The sequence below is a fragment of the Corvus kubaryi genome, unplaced genomic scaffold (genome assembly GCF_017639235.1).
Source record: "Corvus kubaryi isolate FWS band 111438036 unplaced genomic scaffold, C.kubaryi_AGA036_p1.0 37394, whole genome shotgun sequence".
Lineage (NCBI taxonomy): Eukaryota > Metazoa > Chordata > Aves > Passeriformes > Corvidae > Corvus > Corvus kubaryi.
Genome location: NW_024581133.1, coordinates 11,250,090 through 11,270,477, shown reverse-complemented (window position 1 = coordinate 11,270,477; position 20,388 = coordinate 11,250,090). Strand labels below are relative to the sequence as shown.

Here is a 20,388-nt window from a genome sequence, read left to right as displayed (position 1 = left end):
TGAAGGATGTCAGGGGCTGGACAAGCACAATGCTGTGGCGTGCAGGACAGGGTGAAGTTACGACTCTTATTCATGAGCCCATTATTTCAGAATCAATGGTTAAAACTAAGAGCTGCCACAAACTTCCCCTGCAGCTTGAAGGACCCTGTGATGTCCCAACCCAGAGCCCCATCCCAGCCACCACAGGGGCTCTGCTTACAGAAAAAGGCTTTCCTTTCAATGCAATGGAGAAGGCAGAGCAACAGCTCTATTTTAGCCCTGTTGCTATGAAATGTCTACAAAAATAAGTCCTGCTTGTGCCCTCCCTTAGGCACATCCCTGTCCCAGCCAGAGCCCGGCCTTGGCCAAACTCACCTGGTTTCACGTTTCCTGACAAACCCCGAAACATAAATACATCCCTAATTCTGCTGGGGAAGCTGAGCCAAGTTTCTGGCAGGGCTGTGCTTGGGATTGAAACAAGAGGGAAAAAAACCACAGCGGTTTTGACGCAAAACCAGGACTCCCCCCCAAACTTGGCAATTCCCACTCATTTTTATTTTGACTCAAAACTCAGGCTCCAACACCCCGTTTGGGGAAGTGGGATTTTCAGAGCCCTGCAGGACACCCAGCTCCCTGCCTGACACTGGATATCTTGATGGAAGTGTGCTACAGCTCTCCAGTGCAATCATGAGGAACTCCCAGCTTTCAATGCAGCAGAAACCCCAAAACACGGGAGGCTGTTCCTAAGCCCTTGCTGCAAATCCCATCCATGCCCAGAGTCCAGCACTTGGAGGCTGCACACAAATATAGCTGCAGGCATCTTTCCGAGGGCTGCAGAGGCGAGTTTAAAAGCAGGATGTTTGGCTGAGCTGCTCTTCCCTCAAATAAACACCCACGACCTCACTCAAACAGAGAGGCACTGCTCTGGGAGCACTTGAGTTGCTGCATTTCCAAATTGCCAGCCTTGATTTCCCCCCCTGGCTGTGGGAGTGCCACCGGGCTGGGTGGCACCTTGGGAAGGGAGTGATGGCCACAGCTCTCCAAGGGCCACGCTGGAATCCTGACACATGTAGGGAAGTGTTTTCTCATCCCCCCCTTTCTCACAGACCTGCTGGGTTTAGTTAGTCAGGAAAACCCTGTTTCAGAAGCTCTGAAATGCTGAATTGGTGAGAATTTCTTTCTGCATTACAGTCTGCTGCATCATAGCACAGGGAATGAATCCAAGGTATCCACGCTGATGCTTCCAGTCTGGGACTGTATCTGCTGCCTTTGTAGTTTGGAGACCACCAAACCTCCAGTGTGTACAACTGCACCACTCACAGCAGGAGCCACAGTCTCATCTGTGTGCCACCACTTAACCCAGGATAAAGACACAGAACTTTGGAAAAACATTTCTGCTGCCTGCACGTTATACACCCTACACACTATTGCAGCTTATTCATGTGACACAAGCATTAAACACAATTTCAAAGGAGAAATAAGGAATAAAAGCCCCAAGATAAGCCTGTGCTGTTTCCCTCAGGTGGCTGCACTTGCCCAGGCACTGGAGAAATGTGCCTTCCCTCTGGTTAATGAACCAACCTATGCTCACCCTCACCACCATCCTGGGGCACCTAAGGATGGATGTGAGGAGGAGTTTGGTACTTACTGCAGCTGGCACATGTGAGATTTTACTGGTTGAAATAATTTCATTCACTTGCCTGCCTTGGAAGCATCCCCTGAATGCCTAAAACCTTCCCGGGTGTTTGAACAGGGTGGAAAATGTGACTCTAAATCCCAGTGGATGCTTCCTGTGCTCAACACACACCAAACACTCAGCCCCAGGGACCTGCACCAAGGCAGCCTGACCCACAGAAGAGCTCAAGAAACAAATAAAGCCATGTTTTAACAACCTCTAATCCAAGCAAGGCTGTGCTGTGATGGCTGGAGGTGGCTGGGCTGTGGCAGGGAGCTGGGAAGCCACGTGGCACATCCCAAATCCCGGTGCTCCCCGTGCCGCTCCCCATGGGCACACCGGCAATGCTCGAAGGTGGGATGGCTCCAAAGCCAGCCCCAAATCCCAGGAGTACAAACACCATGTGCTCAGAGAGGACAGAGCCAGGAGGAAAAGTGTTCTGGAGGCTGGGGGAGAGCCAGGCAGCCACGACCCACGGGGCTGAGCCTGCACGGTGCCAACTTCGCCCTTGCCCGGCCCCGCTCCGAGGGGAAACACCGCTGGAAGGCAGCTGGTTCTCATTGAGAGCCTCTGCAGCCAGCATGGGGGGAGAGAGCCCGCAGGGAAGGGCAGAGGGAGGAGGAGGGGTGAGAGGATCGGGATTAAAATAATATTGTGTCGAAATCTCAATGAGAGGGAGGAAAGGGGGAAGAGGAGAGAAATGAGCACTTTCTGCAAGGCAGAGCCGACGATCCAGCCTGAGGCTGATCTGGGATTATCTGCTGGCTCCCAGCAACGTTCTGGTGCTGGTTGGTTTGTCCTCATTTAAACCTGGATTGATCCTACTGCATACACCCAGCCAGGGCAGCTCCTTCCCTCCAGCCCATCAGGCAGCCCAAAGGCAGCACTGGAGCACACTGCTGCTCACAACGTGGCCAATGCACTCGCCGTTCACAAAACCCTTCCACAGCTTTGTCTGGCCACAGAGAGCCCCTCTCTGGGGCAGCCCAAGGCTCTGGGAGGTGGCAGGCCTTCAATGAGCACCTTATATTTTACAATTTTTGGTGCTGCCTCTGTGTTTTAAAGCGATCAGTTCCAAAGTGCAGCCTGCTGGGATGTGTGTGGATATGCCAGGCTGGAGGGGAAAGGACTCCTGCCCCACTCCAACCAAACTTGTTTGGTGACAGATCTCACCTAAACATGCAAAACTCCAGGATGTGAGACAGGTCCTCCCATTTTCCCTTCTGAGATTCGATTTTCTTCGACAAAAAAGTAGATTTCAAGCCAAGAATCAGGAAGCTTGACAATATTACTTTTACACTTTTTTTGAATACTAGCTCTGGTCCAACTGAAACTCTTGTGTTTGACTTCTGACTGCCAAGATCTCAGCTGAATTTTCTGGGACCAACTATCCCTAATTCTCCAAATACACACAGGTTTCCTCTCACCCACAGGGAAGCGGCAGGGAGAGACCATGATATAGGCTGTACCAATGCAGCTCCAGCACCGGTTTCCTACAGGAATAAGCCCAGGGCATCCAGTTTCCTTGATAGCTTTGAAAAGCCACGCTCAGCTTTTCCTTCCTGCAGGTTTAACATGAGCTGACACTTCCCAGTGAGGCAGCGGAGCTCCGGGGACCGCGGAGCTCAGCACATAAAACACCCAGAGCTGCAGCCTTTGAAGCAGAGCCCTTCAAAGACAGGCACATACCAAATCTACTGAGGTTTTCTACACAAACAAATTCAGCATGGCAAGAGCAAAACTAATTTGCAAAAATCTTTAATGTTGGAAGTCTCAAATGACCGACCCTTTCAAGCACAGCTGAATCCAATCCGGCTCTGAAGGTCTGTACTGGCGATTCAACACGGAAAAGACACGGATATTTCAAAATATGTGGCTGTAATTACGTGGGAATAAAGAATGACTCCAATTTTCTTGTTTCAGTGATGAAGCTGCCCAGTGAGCTCCTACTCTGTAACCTGTGAAATGTGAGTGACTTTTTTTTTTTTTTAAACGTAATTCTGCTGACATTTCCTTTCCATTCAAATAACTCAGCAATGGGGGAAGAGCAGCTCCCTGTACTCACAGGATCTACCTTATTTTGTACTCTCACAGGAATTTCCTTGTTCTCCTGTGGGAGAACAAGGAAATCTCCCCAGACACACATCCCTTTGTGCAGGCACTGAAACAGGCCCGGTGTAAATGGAAAAGTCAGATGGATTCCCATGCTGGAAACCCCTGTGGTATTTATAGATGGGCCAAAGGAGACAAGGGCCTGTTCTGCAGTCTGGTCCTCCAAACAAGCCAGCACCTGGCTCACTGGGACACTGCCCTGGGGTTTGGTGAGGCTAGGATGTCCCCACCAGAGACAGGAGCAATCCCAGAATGGTTACGGTTGGAAAAAGCCCTCTAAGATCAGCAGCTACAATCAGCACTGCCAAGGCCACCATTTGTCCCCAAGTGCCACATCCACATGGCTTTTAAATCCCTCCAGGGATGGCGACTCCACAACTGCTCTGGGCAGCTGTGCCAGGGCTGGACAGCCCTTTTGTGGAAGAAATTTTCCCAAATATCCATCCTAAACCTCTGCCGGCACAACACTCAACAGCATCCAATCCTCCCTGCAACAGCCCTGCATCAGCACAGCCACACTGACCCAGCTCTTCCCCTGGCATCAGATGCAGGAACAGATCCAAAGTGCCATGGATGCAACTCCCATCCCATGTCCTCACCTGCACACCCACAGGAACCCACCTGAGATGGAGGAGAGAGCACCCAGTCAGGGCCTGCAAACTCCAGAGCTGCCACCCAGCTCAGGCCCCAGCCATAAAACGAGCTCCACAATAGTATTATTTATTTTTTTGGAGTCACAAATGATTTCCAGCAGCAGGAGGGTGAGGGATGCGGCGCTGGACCCGGCACCCGGCCAGTCTCATAAATGGTTGGCAGCCAGCAGAGCAGCAAACCCATTTCTATTGAAATGAGCTTGTTACTACTAATTTTTACTGGCTTCCTGGTCGATTCATAAAGCTTTGTTGGGGTTTCTTTTTTATTCTGTTGGGGTTTTTTTGCAGATCTCAGAAAGCAATTCCATGACACTTGAGGAAAACTGAGCCCTGGCCTTGCCACTAAGGACTGCTCTGCACCCGGCCCAGGCGCCCACGGCCCCTCTGGAAACAGTGTCATGTTTTCAGGGCTTCATAAAACCTTAGCAGAAAGGGCTCTTTAGAATAGGCCCAAATCAAAACCTGCTGGCTTCAGTTTTACTGTGATCAGACCTATGGCAGAACAGCTTGAGCCCTCAGTGGAAGCTGCAGACACACAATTTATAGGGAGGGATTGGGTCTGAGACATTAAACTGCCCATTTTCACATCTGCTCCTTCTCTCCACAGCTGGATACCCCGAGTTGCTGCAACAGACAAACCCAACCAGATCTAATCTTGGAGTCTGAGCTTTTTATAAGCACCAGGGACTGTTTGCTGAGAGGTTTAGCAAAGCTTTGCTTATGATGAGGGGATGGATCACAGAATCATGGAACAGTTTGGGTTGGAAGAGACCTTTAAGATCATCCTGTTCCACCCCCTTCCAGGGGCAGGGACACCTCCCACCAGACCAGGTTGCTCAGAGCTCCATCCAACCTGGCCTTAAACACTTCCAGGGTGAGAGCTCCTGTTGGGTTAATCACAACTTTTGCGGATTTTAAGAAGAAATGTTGGAAAAAATTACTTATAGTTCATTTTACCTACAACTCACTGCAGGGTTCAAAGAGCAACAAATACCAAGAAAATAAAAAGGAAAAAAATCAGGGCACAATGACTGTGTTTGCCACAGAGCTTGGGGGAAGATGCAGTGGTGCTTCCAAAGGAGCAACAGTTACTCAGGAATAAGGGAAAGCAGAGCCATGGGAGCTCCCAGCCACCACAGCCTGTGTTTGCCTTTCCTGTGCAGGACAGGGATGCTCCCAGACCCCACAGCCTCACACAGCGGGGGATGAATCAAGTGCCTCATTCTTCCCCATGGACAAACTTGGCTTTTCCTGGTGCGGGATCGCACAAACAGGGCCTTGTGTGAGCGCCGCGCCCGCGCTCGGCCCCAGAACAGGCCGGGCTTTGGAGCAGCCAGCAGGGGAAAAGAAAGGCAAGAAAGGGAAGAAAAGAGATGTGCTCTGCACAGCACGTCCATCTCTGCAGGAGCCTCCGGAGACAGGTGGAATAAATCTAAAGAGAGCTCAGCCTTATCAGAAAAACAGAATGGGTTGGGTTGGAAGGACCGGAAAGCTCATCTCATCCCAACCCCTGCCCCAGGCACAGACACTGTCCCAAAACCAGGCTGCTCCAAGCCCAATCCAACACTTCCAGGGATGGGGCAGCCACAATTTCTCTGGTCAGCCTGTGCCAGGGCCTCATCCACCACTCAGCACCCACCACCAAGTGCTACAGCTCCCTGCAGGTACCTCTGGGACTTTTTTCCCCTGATTAAACAGACAACAGGACTCTGCATCACTGTGTGTGAAAGCACAAAGCAGCTGGCATATTTTTTTTAAAGTCTTTAACATTCTTTGGCTTCTCTCATGGAAAAATCTTAGCAAATGAGACCTTAATAAATGGAAAGAGCTGAAAAATAGCCTTTCTGCTGGCAGGTTCTGCTCCTGCTCATGGAATATGCAGATAAAACCAACACGGTTGTGTCTCCTGCCCTTCCGTGGAGCCACTGTGAGAAATCCTGCCCAGGTATCCCTGGCATCAAGAGATGCCCCTGCAGCAGCATGAAGACTCCAACTTCTCCAGCCTGGAGGAATGAGCAGCCTGATCCTTCTCAGCTGCTACAAGCACTTAGGAGGAGGGACATCTCCAAAGCCATAAACCAAACACAGGCACAGGAAAGGGAGGGCAGCTCTTCCCAGCTCAGGCGGGGAGATGGCCAAGCTGCAGTGGGTCCAGCTAAGCATCAGTGTCCAGCTGGGACAGCAAATGTGACACAAGGGCACTTCCATGAATTGCCATTTGGGGAGGGAGGGCTTTGATCCAGCTTTTACCCTGGGAACCACACTTGGAGTGGATGGGGAGGGCTGGGGGATGCTGCAGGACAGGAGCACGTGGGCTCTGCTGCAAGCGGTCCTTGAACCCTGAGCAAAGACCTCCTGCATCCCCCAGGCACACAGAACTGCTGTGAAGGGGAAAACAAACTCTCTACAGATCCTTCTCTCTTGCACTGTTGGGAATTTGACTTTTTGGCAGGTTTCATACATGGGCTTTATAACCTGAAGGGCAAAATGCCGAGGGCAGGGAGCAGCATCCCAGCCTGTGTGTTCCCAGCCAGAGACTACACCCCTGTGGAGAGGTAGGGACAGGCTGTATTTTGTGAGGGTTTTCAGGTCTGAGCATCAGACACAATACTTATCCATTTAAAGAATAAAAAGAGGAAAATATGGAAAGCAAAAAGAGGGGGAAACCTGGGGTGCAAGGCTGTTTAAGGAGATGCTGGGGCAGGAAAAGGTCTTTGGGTTTAATGCTGTTTATATCCTCTGATGCTAGGGGTTTTTTCCCCACATATTTTCCCAAATCCAAAGCCTGGGATGAAGAACCAGCTTCTCACTGAAGGAGAAGCTTCTCTGGGAAAGGGGTGGTGGGACAGCAGCTCAGTCCAGCACTTCAATACTGGAGCCATTTGATCCCTGCTCCAGCCCCAGGAGCTGCAAAGGCCATTACCACTCAGCATTAGCAGCTCTGCAAGAGGTCAGCCAAGACAGGTATTTCCACGTGAAATGTTTTTGTTCTTACAGAAAAAAAAAAATCCAAACCCCAAACAGGAATCCAACAGTCGGCAGCATCCCAAGCCCAGACCCCAGTGCTGGAGATGTGCTGCACATCTTCCCCTCAATCTCCGTTCTCCCAGCACTCTGCCCCCGGGGTGATGCTTTTTTCCAGCTAAACACCCATTTTCTGGGGCTACAAGAAAGCTGGAGAAGGACTTTTGACAAGGTGGGGAGGCCCAGGCACAGGGTGCCCAGAGAAGCTGTGGCTGCCCCTGGATCCCTGGCAGTGTTCAAGGCCAGGTTGGACCAGGAGCAGCCTGGGATAGTGGAAGGTGTCCCTGCCCATGGCAGGGGGCGAACAGGATGAGCTTTAAGCTCCCTTTCAACCCAAACCAGGATTCAATGAATCAACCAAGTGAAAGGCACAGAGCAGGGGCAGAGCAAGTGCTGGGACAGGCACCATACAAACTCAAACCCTCAGGAGCAAGGTGGGACCTCAGTGAGCCAGTGTCCCTCCTCCTCCATCACCACCTGACACCTGGATCCCCTGCAGCACTCCTCTGCTCCCTCCCAGGGCCCATGGCACTGCAGGACACACGGCAGAGCTGGGAATCACAGCCCCACGTGCCCAATCCTGCCGATCGCAGGCACTCGGGAAGCACAAAGAGCCGAGTCTGCTTTGCCAGTAAATTGAACCTGCGGTTCCAGGGGCTCGGGACACTTCAAAGCCCTCAGCAGCACTGACGGGATGGACTTTTCAGCTGTTGAGCAGCAAAGCAAAATCCACACAAATAAGCAGTGTTCCAGAAAACCAGGTTTAACCATCAGCGGCTCCCAACGACGGGGGATGTTTTTCCTGAGGGGTTTTTTTTTCCCTCCTCCTTCCAGTTTGCCTTTTTTTTTTTTTTTCCCCCTTTAATTTCTTACTAAAAGCCAGCTCAAGCTCCCACACCACACAGCCCTTTTGGGTCTGAGCATCCTCCAGAGGTAAAATGCTGAGTTAGGTCTTGGAGGCCGGGAAAGGAGGTGCCTTTGATGAATAGCAAATCTCCAGACTTCAATCGCTCTGGTGAGCGCCACACATTTAATAAGTTATTTCCGTGGAAAACCGTGGTAACTCAGTTATGAATCAAGACTATAAACACCTCTCACTCATCAAAGTGCCACAAAAAAATCTATTACTGGGACTGTGAACACAAGCCTCTCTCTACAGGTCCCCTATAAGAAGCCAAAATTCCTCCTTCAAAACATTCACCGTTTTCAAAGGTCATAAATACACTGTGTCCAGTATTCAGCAAATCCCTTTAAAAAGCAAAACACAGGCACAGGGAAAAAGGAAGGTTCAAAGCCGGATCCATCGGATCCATGCTGGTTAAAGGACACAACCAGAGCTACATCAAAGGAACTTTTACTACCTAGAAAGTCGTATCCAACCCCTAATAGGGTGCAAGAATGTAATGTTTAGGCTACAAAGACTAAACTAATTTACTTTTAAGTAACTTGCTTACTTCCTGATGTTTCTTTTTTTAAGAGTGATGCCTAGGTGCTTGGAGAAGTGAGGGATGTGATTATTCTGTGATTCAAGGCCAAACATCATAACTACTCAGTGAACCACAGACAAAAACACATTTTATCTGGGTGTTGTACTTTCTCCAAGAACTTCTAGGTTGAAAACATCCAGGCTAGCTGTGAAAATCCATCCCAGTTCCAGGTAAGAGAGGGAGAAAAAGCAACTCTCTCCTTCTCTGCTGGAATCTACTAAGAACTTCAGTGTCTTGCCTCCACGGGAACTACGCTCCCCAAATATTGCCCATGGAGCTGTCACTTCAGGGCATCATCCTGCCTGGCTCCATCACAGCAAATTCTCCTTTGGAGTTTGGGAGCTGTATGTATTCACAGAAATAAAGAGGCATCATCTGCAAAGCAGCTTTAATCCCTGCATCAGGCACAGGGTCCAATATCGGTAAGACCAACCTTCTTCCATGCCTGGTGCAGGCTGTGCCACTCCAGGCAGATGATCCTAAGGCTCTGGAAAGCCAGTTTGGATTTTTTTCCTTCCTTTTTCTGAACAAGGGACAACTCCAGCTGTCCAGATTTTTAAGCTCTGATTGTCCTCATTTCTTAAGTGCTGCCTGTTGGATGGTTGTAGCAACAAAGGGACATTTCCACCTCCCATTCCAGGAGACACCTTCCCTCCTGTCAGACCATTTTTGGAGGCTGCTGCTCCTTGCTGCACAGGATGCAAAGCCTCAGAGGATCCTTGATGTCCCTCCTCAGGAGACCTTCAGCACAAACCACCTCTCTTCCCACCTCCAGCAAATTCCTCAGTGGTCCCTCAGCCTTCACAAAATTAATTTCCCCCCCCTACATCACAGTCCTGGCTGAGCTCTGCACTGATCCCAAGACCAAAAGCCCTGCACTACAAGCCCATAGCCCATGGGGTATTTCATACAAACAGGTGTCACTTGCTTTAGAAACACCGCTACAGCTGCACAGCCACTGCTGGAGCTCAATCCTCCTTCCAGAGCCCCATGCTCTGCACGGACAGAGCCACAGGCACCTCTCCACAGGAGACACTGCATACAGGTGGAACCATGAAGGTCTACTGCCACCACAGCATGGTCACCCACCAGCTCTGTGGGAGCCTGCTCAGGTAGAGCTCAGTGCTCCAGCTGTTGGTTTGGTGGCCCAACATGAGTTATCCCACAGGGTTTTAATGGAAAAACAACCACATGGAGGCAATATCTCCCTCCAGCTTTGCTCTAGGGTGCTTCTCTTCCATTGCCAAGTCATTTAACTTTTTTATTTTAAATTTTTCTTAAATTGCTGCTTGCTCAATGCTCCGAACAACTTCTTCATCTGCTTATTATTTTCCCAGGTGGAACACTCTGCTGGGTTACTCTGCTTATGGATGAAGCACTGCTATCATCAGGCTTTAGACACAACGAGGAGCCCACCTGGCTACAGAATCAATGATCCCTTCCCTTCACCTTCTGCTCCCAAGGAATGTCTGAACTCCAGGAGCTGCCACCGGAGCCACCACCCTGGTGAGCACAAATGGGATGCAGAAAAACACACTGCCCTCCACAAAAAGAAAGACATCTTTATATAAAACAAAGGAGCACACCTGCACCTCTGTGAAAGGGACAGCACTGAAAGCCCAGGCATCGGCTCCCAGAGCTTCCCTACCTTCCCTTTCAGGGATTAACTCCATGATTCACCCTGCACTTGGAGAAGTTGCCTTTGATGTCAGCCCCAGGCAGGGCCAGGAGCTGCACATGAGCAAACCCCCAGGGAGAGCAGGTTATTGCTCTGATGCTCTCCCAGCCATCCCAGCTCTCCCATGGGGATTCCAACATCCATGGCCATCCACAGCCATGTGGGAAAAACCTCCACAGTGAGCAAAGAATTGCTCTCTGGTGCACACTGGAAAATAGATGCACTTTATTTCCCATTGGCAAACTGAAATTACGGAGGAAAACTGTTTAATATAAAAACATCTGACAAAGCACCTCGAGGATGTATTTTTTTGCATCAAAGAAGTAGCTCTTGGCAACAGGCTCGTTCCTCCGACCAGGAGAGGTTTTAGCCAAACACTGATTGTTCTAGACTGCACAGGGGAAGACAAGCCAGCAAACCTAAAGTTAAATATGAAAGAAAAAAAGAAACCAAAACCATTACTGGCCCAAACAAACATCTGTCTGTGATTAAACTGGACGCACAGATATGTTGTGCCTTTTTTTAAAGGATTTGTTTCTACAGGAGGGGGGGAAGAAGGGATGAAAAGGCTCCAGGGTGGTGCTGGGTCAGACCCAGCCTGCAGCCCCCAGCCAGCACTGAGACACACCAAAGCCAGAGCCCACCCTCAAAACCCAACATTTCTCCCCCCAGAAGAAACTGCTGCCCTATTAATGAGAAAAAACCCTTTTTTTCTATTAACAGGTAATTCCAGAATCTCTCCCCCAGCCTGGAAAGGGCAATGTTTGCCCAGTTGCCACACACATCCGCCTGACAGATTTAATGGGCTTTTTTTTTCCTACTCCTAACACACGGGATCTTCATAAATTTCCTTGTTAGCATAAATCCTGCAGTCTGTTATTTCTGGGGGGAGAGGAAGGGAGATGTTAACTTTCTCCATTTGGTGGGTTTTAAAACATGCTTCCTCCTTAAGTTCTTCCTAAATATTCTGGGAGCAGAAAAAACCCTCTGGCTCTTGCATGGAGCCATGGCATCGCCTCAGCAGGGCTGAGTCACCAGCTGGGATGGATGCTCCTGCCTTCTTCCTCCCTTTGGTGGTACAGGGACCCTGCTCCCCAGATCCAATGCTCCCAGCCCCACCACTGCCCTGCAAAAACTTCCCCATCTTCCCAGGCCTTAAAAAAAAAAAAAAAAATCAGAAATAATTTAAATAAGCTCCAGCCCATTCAGTGTCTGTGTTTCTTCTCTCTGTTAATTCACAGATTTCCTCCACCATCATCAATCACCAAGCAGAGCTCATCTCCACATGGAGCCCATCACCTTCTGGACATCAGCAGAGCTGCTGGGAATAAACTCATGCCTGTGCTTCCACTTTCAGGTGGAAAACACTTTTCTGCTGCTTTGGAGCACAGACAGGAATTCACCCCTCCTCTAACAAACCACCAATCCAACATTTCTTCTTTAGGATGCACATTTTCATTTACAAAAGGCTTCACCAGAGCTGAAACTCTTGGAGAGTTTTAGCACATGGGGAGTGATTTTGAAGTTTAAATAAACAATAAAAGTATTTTTGGAAAAAATATACCAGCATCTTCCCTGGTGATGGTCAGGTCAGCACAGAGACCTGCAGGTGCAAGGCCACCTTTTGCTCTCCTACCTGTCCTCCCCTCCTGCACCGTCCTCAGGACCTGAAGAATTTAAAGCCACTACTAGCAAGAACTTTGGTCAACGCTCATCATGGGGCTTTTTCAACAGGAATGGGGATATTCCATGGGTTTTAAAAAAAGGTCCTTCCCAGGGCCAGTGAGGGAGAGCCCTGTGGGATTCAGGGGAAGGCAGGCAATCCCAAAGCCCACAGCAGCTGCTCCAGCACATCCCCACCATCCCATCCCAGCTCCCGCAGAGTGGCTCAGCCCTCCACACGCCTGGCAAGTCTAACGGGTACAGCAGCTTCTTGGCATGTGCTGGAGGAGCCAAGTCTGAGGGGAAGGGAAAAAAAAAAATTGCTACAAATGTTCCACCAATTATGAGTCACGAGGCTGAGCTTTTGTTCCTGCCTTGCTGGATTTTGCCCTTTCCCTGGTATTTCCCCACCTCCGGCTGGGAGCCACGGGGATGCCAGGACTGGCCAAGGCTCTGCCAGCTCCCGGGGGACAGACAGGCTCAGCCCAGCCCAGCCCAGGGAGCCACCTGGGTTTACAATATAACTCCCCAAACAGCAGGTTTTCTTCAGCTCTGTTCCCCAGGCAGAAATGAATCTAAGGAGGAAAAGATGGAGCCCCTCTTTGTGCTCTCACAAGCCTGAATGTGGCACTGCTTGAGCTCAAGAGGCAGAAACTTTGAGGTCAAACATCTCCAAGTGCCTTTTCCCACCGACCCAGATCTTCCCAGGCCATGGCACCTCACTGAGAAAACAGGAGCATCCCCATTCCAAGGGAAAAGCTGTGGCGGGACACTGATCCTTGGACAAAAAACTTCATTCCAAGACCCAAATGCTTTGAACATGAGATGAAGAGGGCTCTGGGGTATCATCCATGGATCCAGGTCGTATCCACCCAGCTATCCACAACTTGTGCTTCCAGTTAGCACTGACTGTTCCGCTGAACTTTACAGTGAGCCTGCTACTTCACTGAAGACTTTCCTTCTTTTTAAGGGCAATATTATAGCCATGAAAGGTTCTACTTCAAAAAGAGGGTTTATTTTTTTTTTTTAAATTTACACATATGACAGAGATCATCTTCTACCTTCATGCTATAACCTCCTGTTTAGAAGTTCATCAAATAAAGGAGCAACAGGAGAAGAATGGTTCTCTTTGTTACCCAAAATTGAATTTTGTGGTTTTAGTAGGAAAAGCCTTTTTGATGATCAAAGCTGAAGCAATAAATAGTAGTGGCTTGATGCTAGATCCAAAACGTACTTATTTTTGGAAGACAAGTTAGATGCACACTGTGCTCCCGCAGTACGCAAGAGGAGGCAGGGAGGACCATGTGCTTTGTGTATCACTCCCACAGACCCACACTTCAAGCAGAGCTATTAAATGAGTTGAAATGGAGAATAAACAAACTAAAATGTGGCAGGTAGACTGGAGCCTAAGTGGGTTTTTCCCTTGTACTTCCCCGTGATGACATGTATGGGTTAACTTCAGCAGGGCTCTTATCCTCTTTCAGCAATTGTGAGCACTGGGGAAAAATAAATCACCCAGCCCCAGACTCTTATTAAAAGTTACACCATTGGAAACGGCACAGGGGGAGAGGAGGGATCCGGTTTCAGCACAATCTCAGTCACATGTTATCATTGTATCGTTCAAGGAAAAGTTAAAATCTCTCTTCTCTTCCAGCAAACCCACCAGATGTCCCATAAAGACTGAGCAATGAGAGAAGCGAAACTATTACATCCTTAGGAACCCCAGTTTTCCAACTTGGCTGCTGTAATTAATGCCAATTATCAAGTTACAACAAAAGCCACGGGCATGGGGAGCTTTAGAGACGTGTATCCAGCCCCAGGAATGTTTGCTAGGAATTGCAAACACATATTTATTAGAGCACAAGGCTGAATGATCCAAGTCCTGGCTATCAATTGCTCCCCTGCTCTGGACACTTGGCAGCACAACAAAAGCCTGTGGGCTGGCACACGCCGGATCCGGCACGCGGCAACCGCGGCACCGCCAGCCGGCCACTGCAGGGGGACCTGAAAGGACAAGGAGAAGGGAAAATCCCCAGAGGGAAATGTGCCACCGTGCCACGATACAGACCCTGTGCTGCTTGAACACCCTTTGGAGCTGGCATCGGTCTAAACATCCCAAGGAAGGCACAAGTCTCATCGAACTGGCTGTAAACTCTTGCAGGGAAAGAAAATGAAGAGAAAAGCCACGACCAAGGGACCAGTACCCTCAAGATCCCCTCCAACAGCTCCCCTGACTCACAGCATCACCCCCAAGAGAGCAGCAGATTCTATCCACGTACTCAGCAATCCAACAATGAGGCTTCTGAGGTGCCCAAGCCCCATCCCACCTCGGCTGCTGAAGGAGGCACGTGGGGCTCCACCAGGACCCACATTTGTCTGCCTTCACCCCAGTTCTCAGACCATTATCTAGGCAAAGAAGTTAAACCTGGTCCTATAGCCAGGCCCCTCCTGTCCCACACACAGTCAGCCCGCAGCCCGGGATGAGACACCAAGGAGAAAGATGTGGAATAATCGCTGCAGCCAGAGCTCAGTGCAGGGCCAAGGAAAGCCCCAACTCTACCTGCTGTCAGGTAAAACCACCCCAGGCCTTGCAGAGCCCCATTAAGTGAATGAAAGGTTGCAGGGTGGGGCAGAGCAAAAACCAGGACCTAATTAAGCCAAGCTTTGTTCAGGATCTTCAATGGCTCCGTAGCTGGGAGCCTGCTCATGAAAGCAGGGATTGCAGCCTGGGGCCAGGGCCCAACAGGTAACACCAGCCCAACGGACCCGGCTGGAACCACCACAGAGCAGCAGCACTGGAACGGCCTCACTGCCCCTGCCATGGAAATGGAGAGGGCCCACAGCCCTCCCCCACAGCAGCCCATGGCCCTGGAGCCTGGGATAGGTCCGGGTAGCTTCCACACGGGACACGCACGGCCCTGTGGCCACCTCCCAAATATCCCTGCTCATCCCACAAACAGCATCTTATCACAACATGCACAGCACAGACTTCTTTGAAAAACCAACTCAAATAACTGCTCTTTTTTCCCTTCTCTTCACACCAAGAGCACAAACCAAGAGCAGGACCAGGACCCCCGTCCCCTCCTGCTGTCCTGCCCCACCACCAGCCCTCAGCACGGACCTCGCGGGCGGGAAGGCACAAACAGCTGCCAACCTGAGAAATCTCCGGGCGTGACGTTGGGAGAGTTTGTAGCCTCTGTTTCAGTGTAAGACAACGTGGAATCTGATAGATCTGGAAAAAAAAAAAGAAAAGAAAGCACTTTTAGTCCTGCTGCATTTGCCAGTGCTACGTGAGCACCCCTGGCTCCTCAGCTTCCCACCACCTCCCTGAGACAAACTCTCCACAGAGCCAGAAAGCAGCGATTAACTTTGTAGCTCCACCACGCAAATGCAAAGCTTGAATTGCCTCGACCACAAAAATAACTCCAGTTAAGTTGATCAAACAAGTAGGAACTTGGTGCTTACTGGATAAAGTTACATTAAGCCTCTAAACAAGTCAGAGTTACTATACTTAATTATCACCATTAAAATTCTTGAAGCTGTTTATTCTTGCTTCCTTCCTTCCTCTTTGCTGAAGCGAAGGAAACTTTGTTTTAACAAGTTAAGAGTCTTTGTTATTCTCTCTTGCTTACACCCTCTAATTAAGTGCTCAACTGTTTGCTCACAGATTAACTATTATTTTTCCAATCAAACAAGCCAGTGAAGCAAATTTCAATCCCTGGCTGTTGTTTTAATAAAGTCACGTGTCGCTCACCATCATCTCTCCCTGCAGCACAGCAGTTTCTAAAGGGAATTAACTTGGAAGGGGGAGCACGGGGAGGGAAAACTCCTCTTTTTTTGCCTCCACACCTAACAAAAAAAACCAGAAAAAAAGCCACCACCAGCCAGTTTGGCTTTGCAGGCCACTCTGGTCACAGCCCTGTGGTGATGAAGGCGCCAGGCAGAAAGGTGCACACATGGCTGAGTCGCCGGCAGTTCCCAGGCCTGGCAGGGCAGGGACTCACCTTTGGCAGGGGCAGCTCCCGCCTTCCCCCGGGGCTGGGTGGGACAGGCAGGCACTGCTGTCCCCTCCTATCACCTGCCCGTCTGCCTCCTCCCTGTCCCTGCCCCATTCCCTGTCCCTGCCCCATTCAAGCAAAAGCGGCTCCCGTTGGTCATTAACCCCAGTAAATCACTGACTATGGGATAGGGATAAAGGGAGAAAGCCCCCAGCTGCACAGATCCCAGCAAGAAATCCAAGAGGGATGTGGGATTCCTCCCTTCCATTCCATGTCTTTGCTTCCCATTTAATTGAGCAAGAAGGGCTGAGAAAGGATGGTGAGGATGCAGCTATGCCAGCTCAAAACACCTCCAGGCCAATGTGCAGCACACAGGACCAGGATCCAAGGCTGCCAGGCTCTCCAGCACCCTGCACTCCACACCAGCCTACCCACCCCAGCTGCTTTCACCAGTTTTGTTTGGAAAGCCTTTTATAATTCCCCAGGAAAAGTGACAGCTCATCCAGAAATGACACAGCACCGAGCTTCAAAGACTTTCCATCTCATTGCAAGGAGCAGAGGAAGGGTAATAGCCGGTTCCTCCATGGAGCAGCACAGCCAGGCCTTTATGGAAATGGCACCCAGGAGCTCCCACTCCCGCAGATTACACACGCAGACAAAACATGACGTCTGGTAACCTTTCATTATGCCTTCATTAAAAATAGAGCTTCATATTATTTTGGAAAATATGCATGTGTCTACACGGTAATTTGGTAGGATAAACCAGCATCCATTTACTTCTTAAAACCCATCAGCTGACGCTTGCTCAGAAATAATGAGCAGCCATAAAACCCCGACTTGTTGGCTTTTGCCTGACGTGCCAGGTAGGGCTGTCTCAGAACCAGCACCGGGGCTGCACCATGAAAGAGTTCCCGGGAGATCAAAAGAGACAAAACACATACCCAGTGGCTTTTGCTCATCATTAGGAGACAGCCGAGAGTAGGGAGGCGGTGGAGACTCTGGAAAAACAAAACTTTAGGTTAGTGCTGTGTTCAGTTCATCAACAAACCCTCTCGCTTTCTCTTTTGGGGTAGGAACTCTTCCAAGGTTATAAACACCCAGTGGAAAACAAAACACTTGGAAGTAACTGGAGACCAAGGTTTTCCCAATTTTTGAAGAACGGGAGTTCCACCTTGAACTTTCAAAGTGGACTTTGCTACTGAAAATGCTGCACTCCTCTGCCCCATATCTGTGCCTGGACACTCAACAGCTTGAGCCACGCAAAACATCACATTATTCCCGAAGAACTACATTTCCATCATCTGCACTGGGGGACAACCTTCCACCCATGACTCCAACACACATGGCTTAATAAGTGCTCCACAAACACTTTGCAAGTACTGAATAGAGAAGTTGGGTGATGAAAAGACTCCTCTTGGCACACAGGGCTGACACGAGAGCCAGGCTGGCTTCAGCCACCAAGCCACCCAAGTAACTATGGTCCATCCCAACAAAGGCCTCGGCACAGAAGCGGCTCAGGAGCAGAGGCCACCATGGTCCCGCTCACCCTGAACCCACCCCACAAAGCTCCTGAGCTCGGCTTTAAGCAGCAGGACTGAGCAGTCATGTGCTCCAAGTTCAGCAAGTCCTCAGAGGTGCTTTGCTGAATCAGGTCATTCAACCAGCTCTCGCTGTCCTTGAAAGGGTCAAGACCGTGCAGAAGGCTGATGAAGGTCCTTCATCAACTCCACGCCGTGATTGGAGGGTTTTTTTTTCCCCTTCCAAAATATGACAGTAATGTTTCTTGAATTACAACTTGCCAAAACTGAGTGTGCAGCCAGCTGGGCTGTATCAAGGCATCAGCATTGAGCAGGCACCGACTTCAGTGAGAAACTGTATTGTGAAGTCAATCAGCGGCACCGCATAGAGCACGGAAACAGGGGTGTGCTCCTCAGCTCCCACCTGCACCTGGCAGCACTCAGCCAGCAACTGCAGCTCAGCTTGGCTGAGTTCATCAAAAAGAACCTCAGCATCCCCCGTGTAATGGCTCTGGGCTCACCTAATGCTTCTCAGAAAAGGTTCCCCATTTCCCCTAATGGGGCAGGGTACTTATGGATCTCAAAATAAAAAAAAAAAAATAGAGGTGCCAATGTCCCCATGTGGATGTAACTGCCCAACCTGGCTGTGCTGGTCCCATGCCAGAGCCAGACCTACTGTCACCAGGGGCTCGTTTGAAGCACCCCAGCACTTCCACACCCCTCAGCTACGTCACCCTACAGTAAACTGGGTGGGAAACACCAACAGGATGATCTCTGTAGGGAGCCACTTGTGGAAAAGGGCATCAAGGCCTTTTCTTGGCTCCTGTTACCAGCGCCCAGTCGGCGCGGGTGGGGTCCTGGCACAGTCACCCATTATCAAAGTGATAAGGAGCCACTTGGTAACAGCTCTGCTTTCTACTACTCCCAGCACAGGGCTGGCAGCCGCTCACCGCTGGGAAAACCACCACCGCTGCAGGAAAGAGACTGGGAAGCTTCTCCCGTTTCTAAAATAAATGCCCCGTTCCTAAAAACGCAGCTCAACTCCAACTGGAATAAAAAAGCTGCCTCCAGCCTCTAGTGATCTTCGGGAGAAGCACGCCCAGAAGAGAAGTTTCTTTGAAAGAAGTGATGCAAAGCGAGGCAGAAGCCCAGATTGCAAAAGAAATAATAAAATCAAAGCTCTTGCCAAAAAAAGGGGCAGTCAGCATAGATTCATAGGATGGTTTGGGTTGGAAGAGAGATTAAAGATCATCTCGTTCCATCCCCTGCCATGAGCAGGGACACCTTCCACTATCCCAGGCTTCTCCAAGCCCCGTCCAACCTGGCCTTGGACATTTCCAGGGATCCAGGGGCAGCCACAGCTTCTCTGGGCACCCTGTGCCAGGGCCCCGCCACCCTCACAGGGAAGGATTTCTTCCCAATATCCCATCTAACCCTGCCTTCTGGCAGTGGGAATCCAGCTGTCCAGTGTCATTGAAGTTCTTGTACAGCCTGTTAAGTATTATTTCGATTTCTGCACCTCAAGCTCTAACATGTCTCTGCTCCGTGTAACTATTCCCTGCTGACACGGACACACGATCGAGTATTGCTGAAAGAAACAAAAAACTCAAGAAAACCAAACCCAGCCTTGAAAATGCTCACCTCTGCCCACGGTAAAAAATGCGAAACCCCCGAGAAATGCAGGAGCCCCAGGTGTCCCTGCGGGTTCGGAGATCCCCACGGCGGGGACATCCCCGCAGCCCCCCCGAAGCGCCTGCGGCTTTAAGCCGGGGGCGGTGACCGCCCGGCTCCGATACGAGCGAGCCAGGCTGGCGCCAGCGGGATGGAGCCGCCGATTATCGCCCCTTCGGCTCCCAGAGAGCGGGGAAACTCCGCGGGAAGGGAAAAAAAAATTGAAGAGAAAGGGCTTTTCACGCACAACTGGAACCGCTGGTTCCAAGAGAGGGGGGATGCCCGGCGGGGACCCCGGGCCAGGCGAGTTCCTGCCCGGGCATCCCCGCAACACCGCGGGGCCGGGGCAGCGCGGCGCACGAGGCTTCGGATAAACCCAGGAAAGGGTCAGAAATCCCGAATCCCCAAATTAGTGGGTGTTTGTGGCGGGGGGAACCCAACTCGCCGCTGCTCACCTGGCCCACAGAGGCGGCTGAAGTGGTAGGGGTTGCAGCAGACCGTGGGTCCGTCGGCGACGCCGAAGCTCTGGCACTCGCAGAGGGGCTTCAGCTCGGCGGGGTGCTGCAGGTCGGGCCAGCGGAACAGCTTGCCCAGGAGGAGGTGCGGGGGCGCCGCCAGGCCCCCCAGGCGCACCTCGGTGCGGGCCACCAGGACGCAGCCGCCGGGCATCCCCCCGCGGGACTCCACCGCCTCCAGCAGGCTGTCCAGCGAGCGCTCCTTCAGCCGCTTCAGCAGCGAGTAGGTGACGGCCTTCAGCTCCTGCTCCAGCAGCAGCAGCCGCGCCCGCGCCTCCCGGCCCCGCCGCTCCGGGGAGCCGCCGTCGGCCGCGCCGTCGGGGCCGGGGGCGGCGGCGGGGGGACGCTGGGGGCCGCCCGGCTCCCGCTCCGAAAAGAGGCAGCAGGTCACGGTCCGGCCGTCGCTCTCCGGCGCGG

General features: G+C 51.0%; 1 protein-coding gene across 1 annotated transcript in view; it reads right to left on the bottom strand.

Moving 5' to 3' along the window:
• Nucleotides 1-20,386, bottom strand: part of SMAD6 (SMAD family member 6) — a gene marked incomplete at its 5' end in the record, with an annotated part of 37,920 nt that extends 17,534 nt beyond the window's left edge. The window contains 3 exons of the mRNA XM_042039589.1: nucleotides 15,425-15,502; nucleotides 17,210-17,266; nucleotides 19,912-20,386. Coding sequence (XP_041895523.1) covers nucleotides 15,425-15,502; nucleotides 17,210-17,266; nucleotides 19,912-20,386 — 610 coding nt within the window. The remainder of the gene's footprint in view (nucleotides 1-15,424; nucleotides 15,503-17,209; nucleotides 17,267-19,911) is intronic.
• Nucleotides 20,387-20,388: the final 2 nt, after the last annotated feature.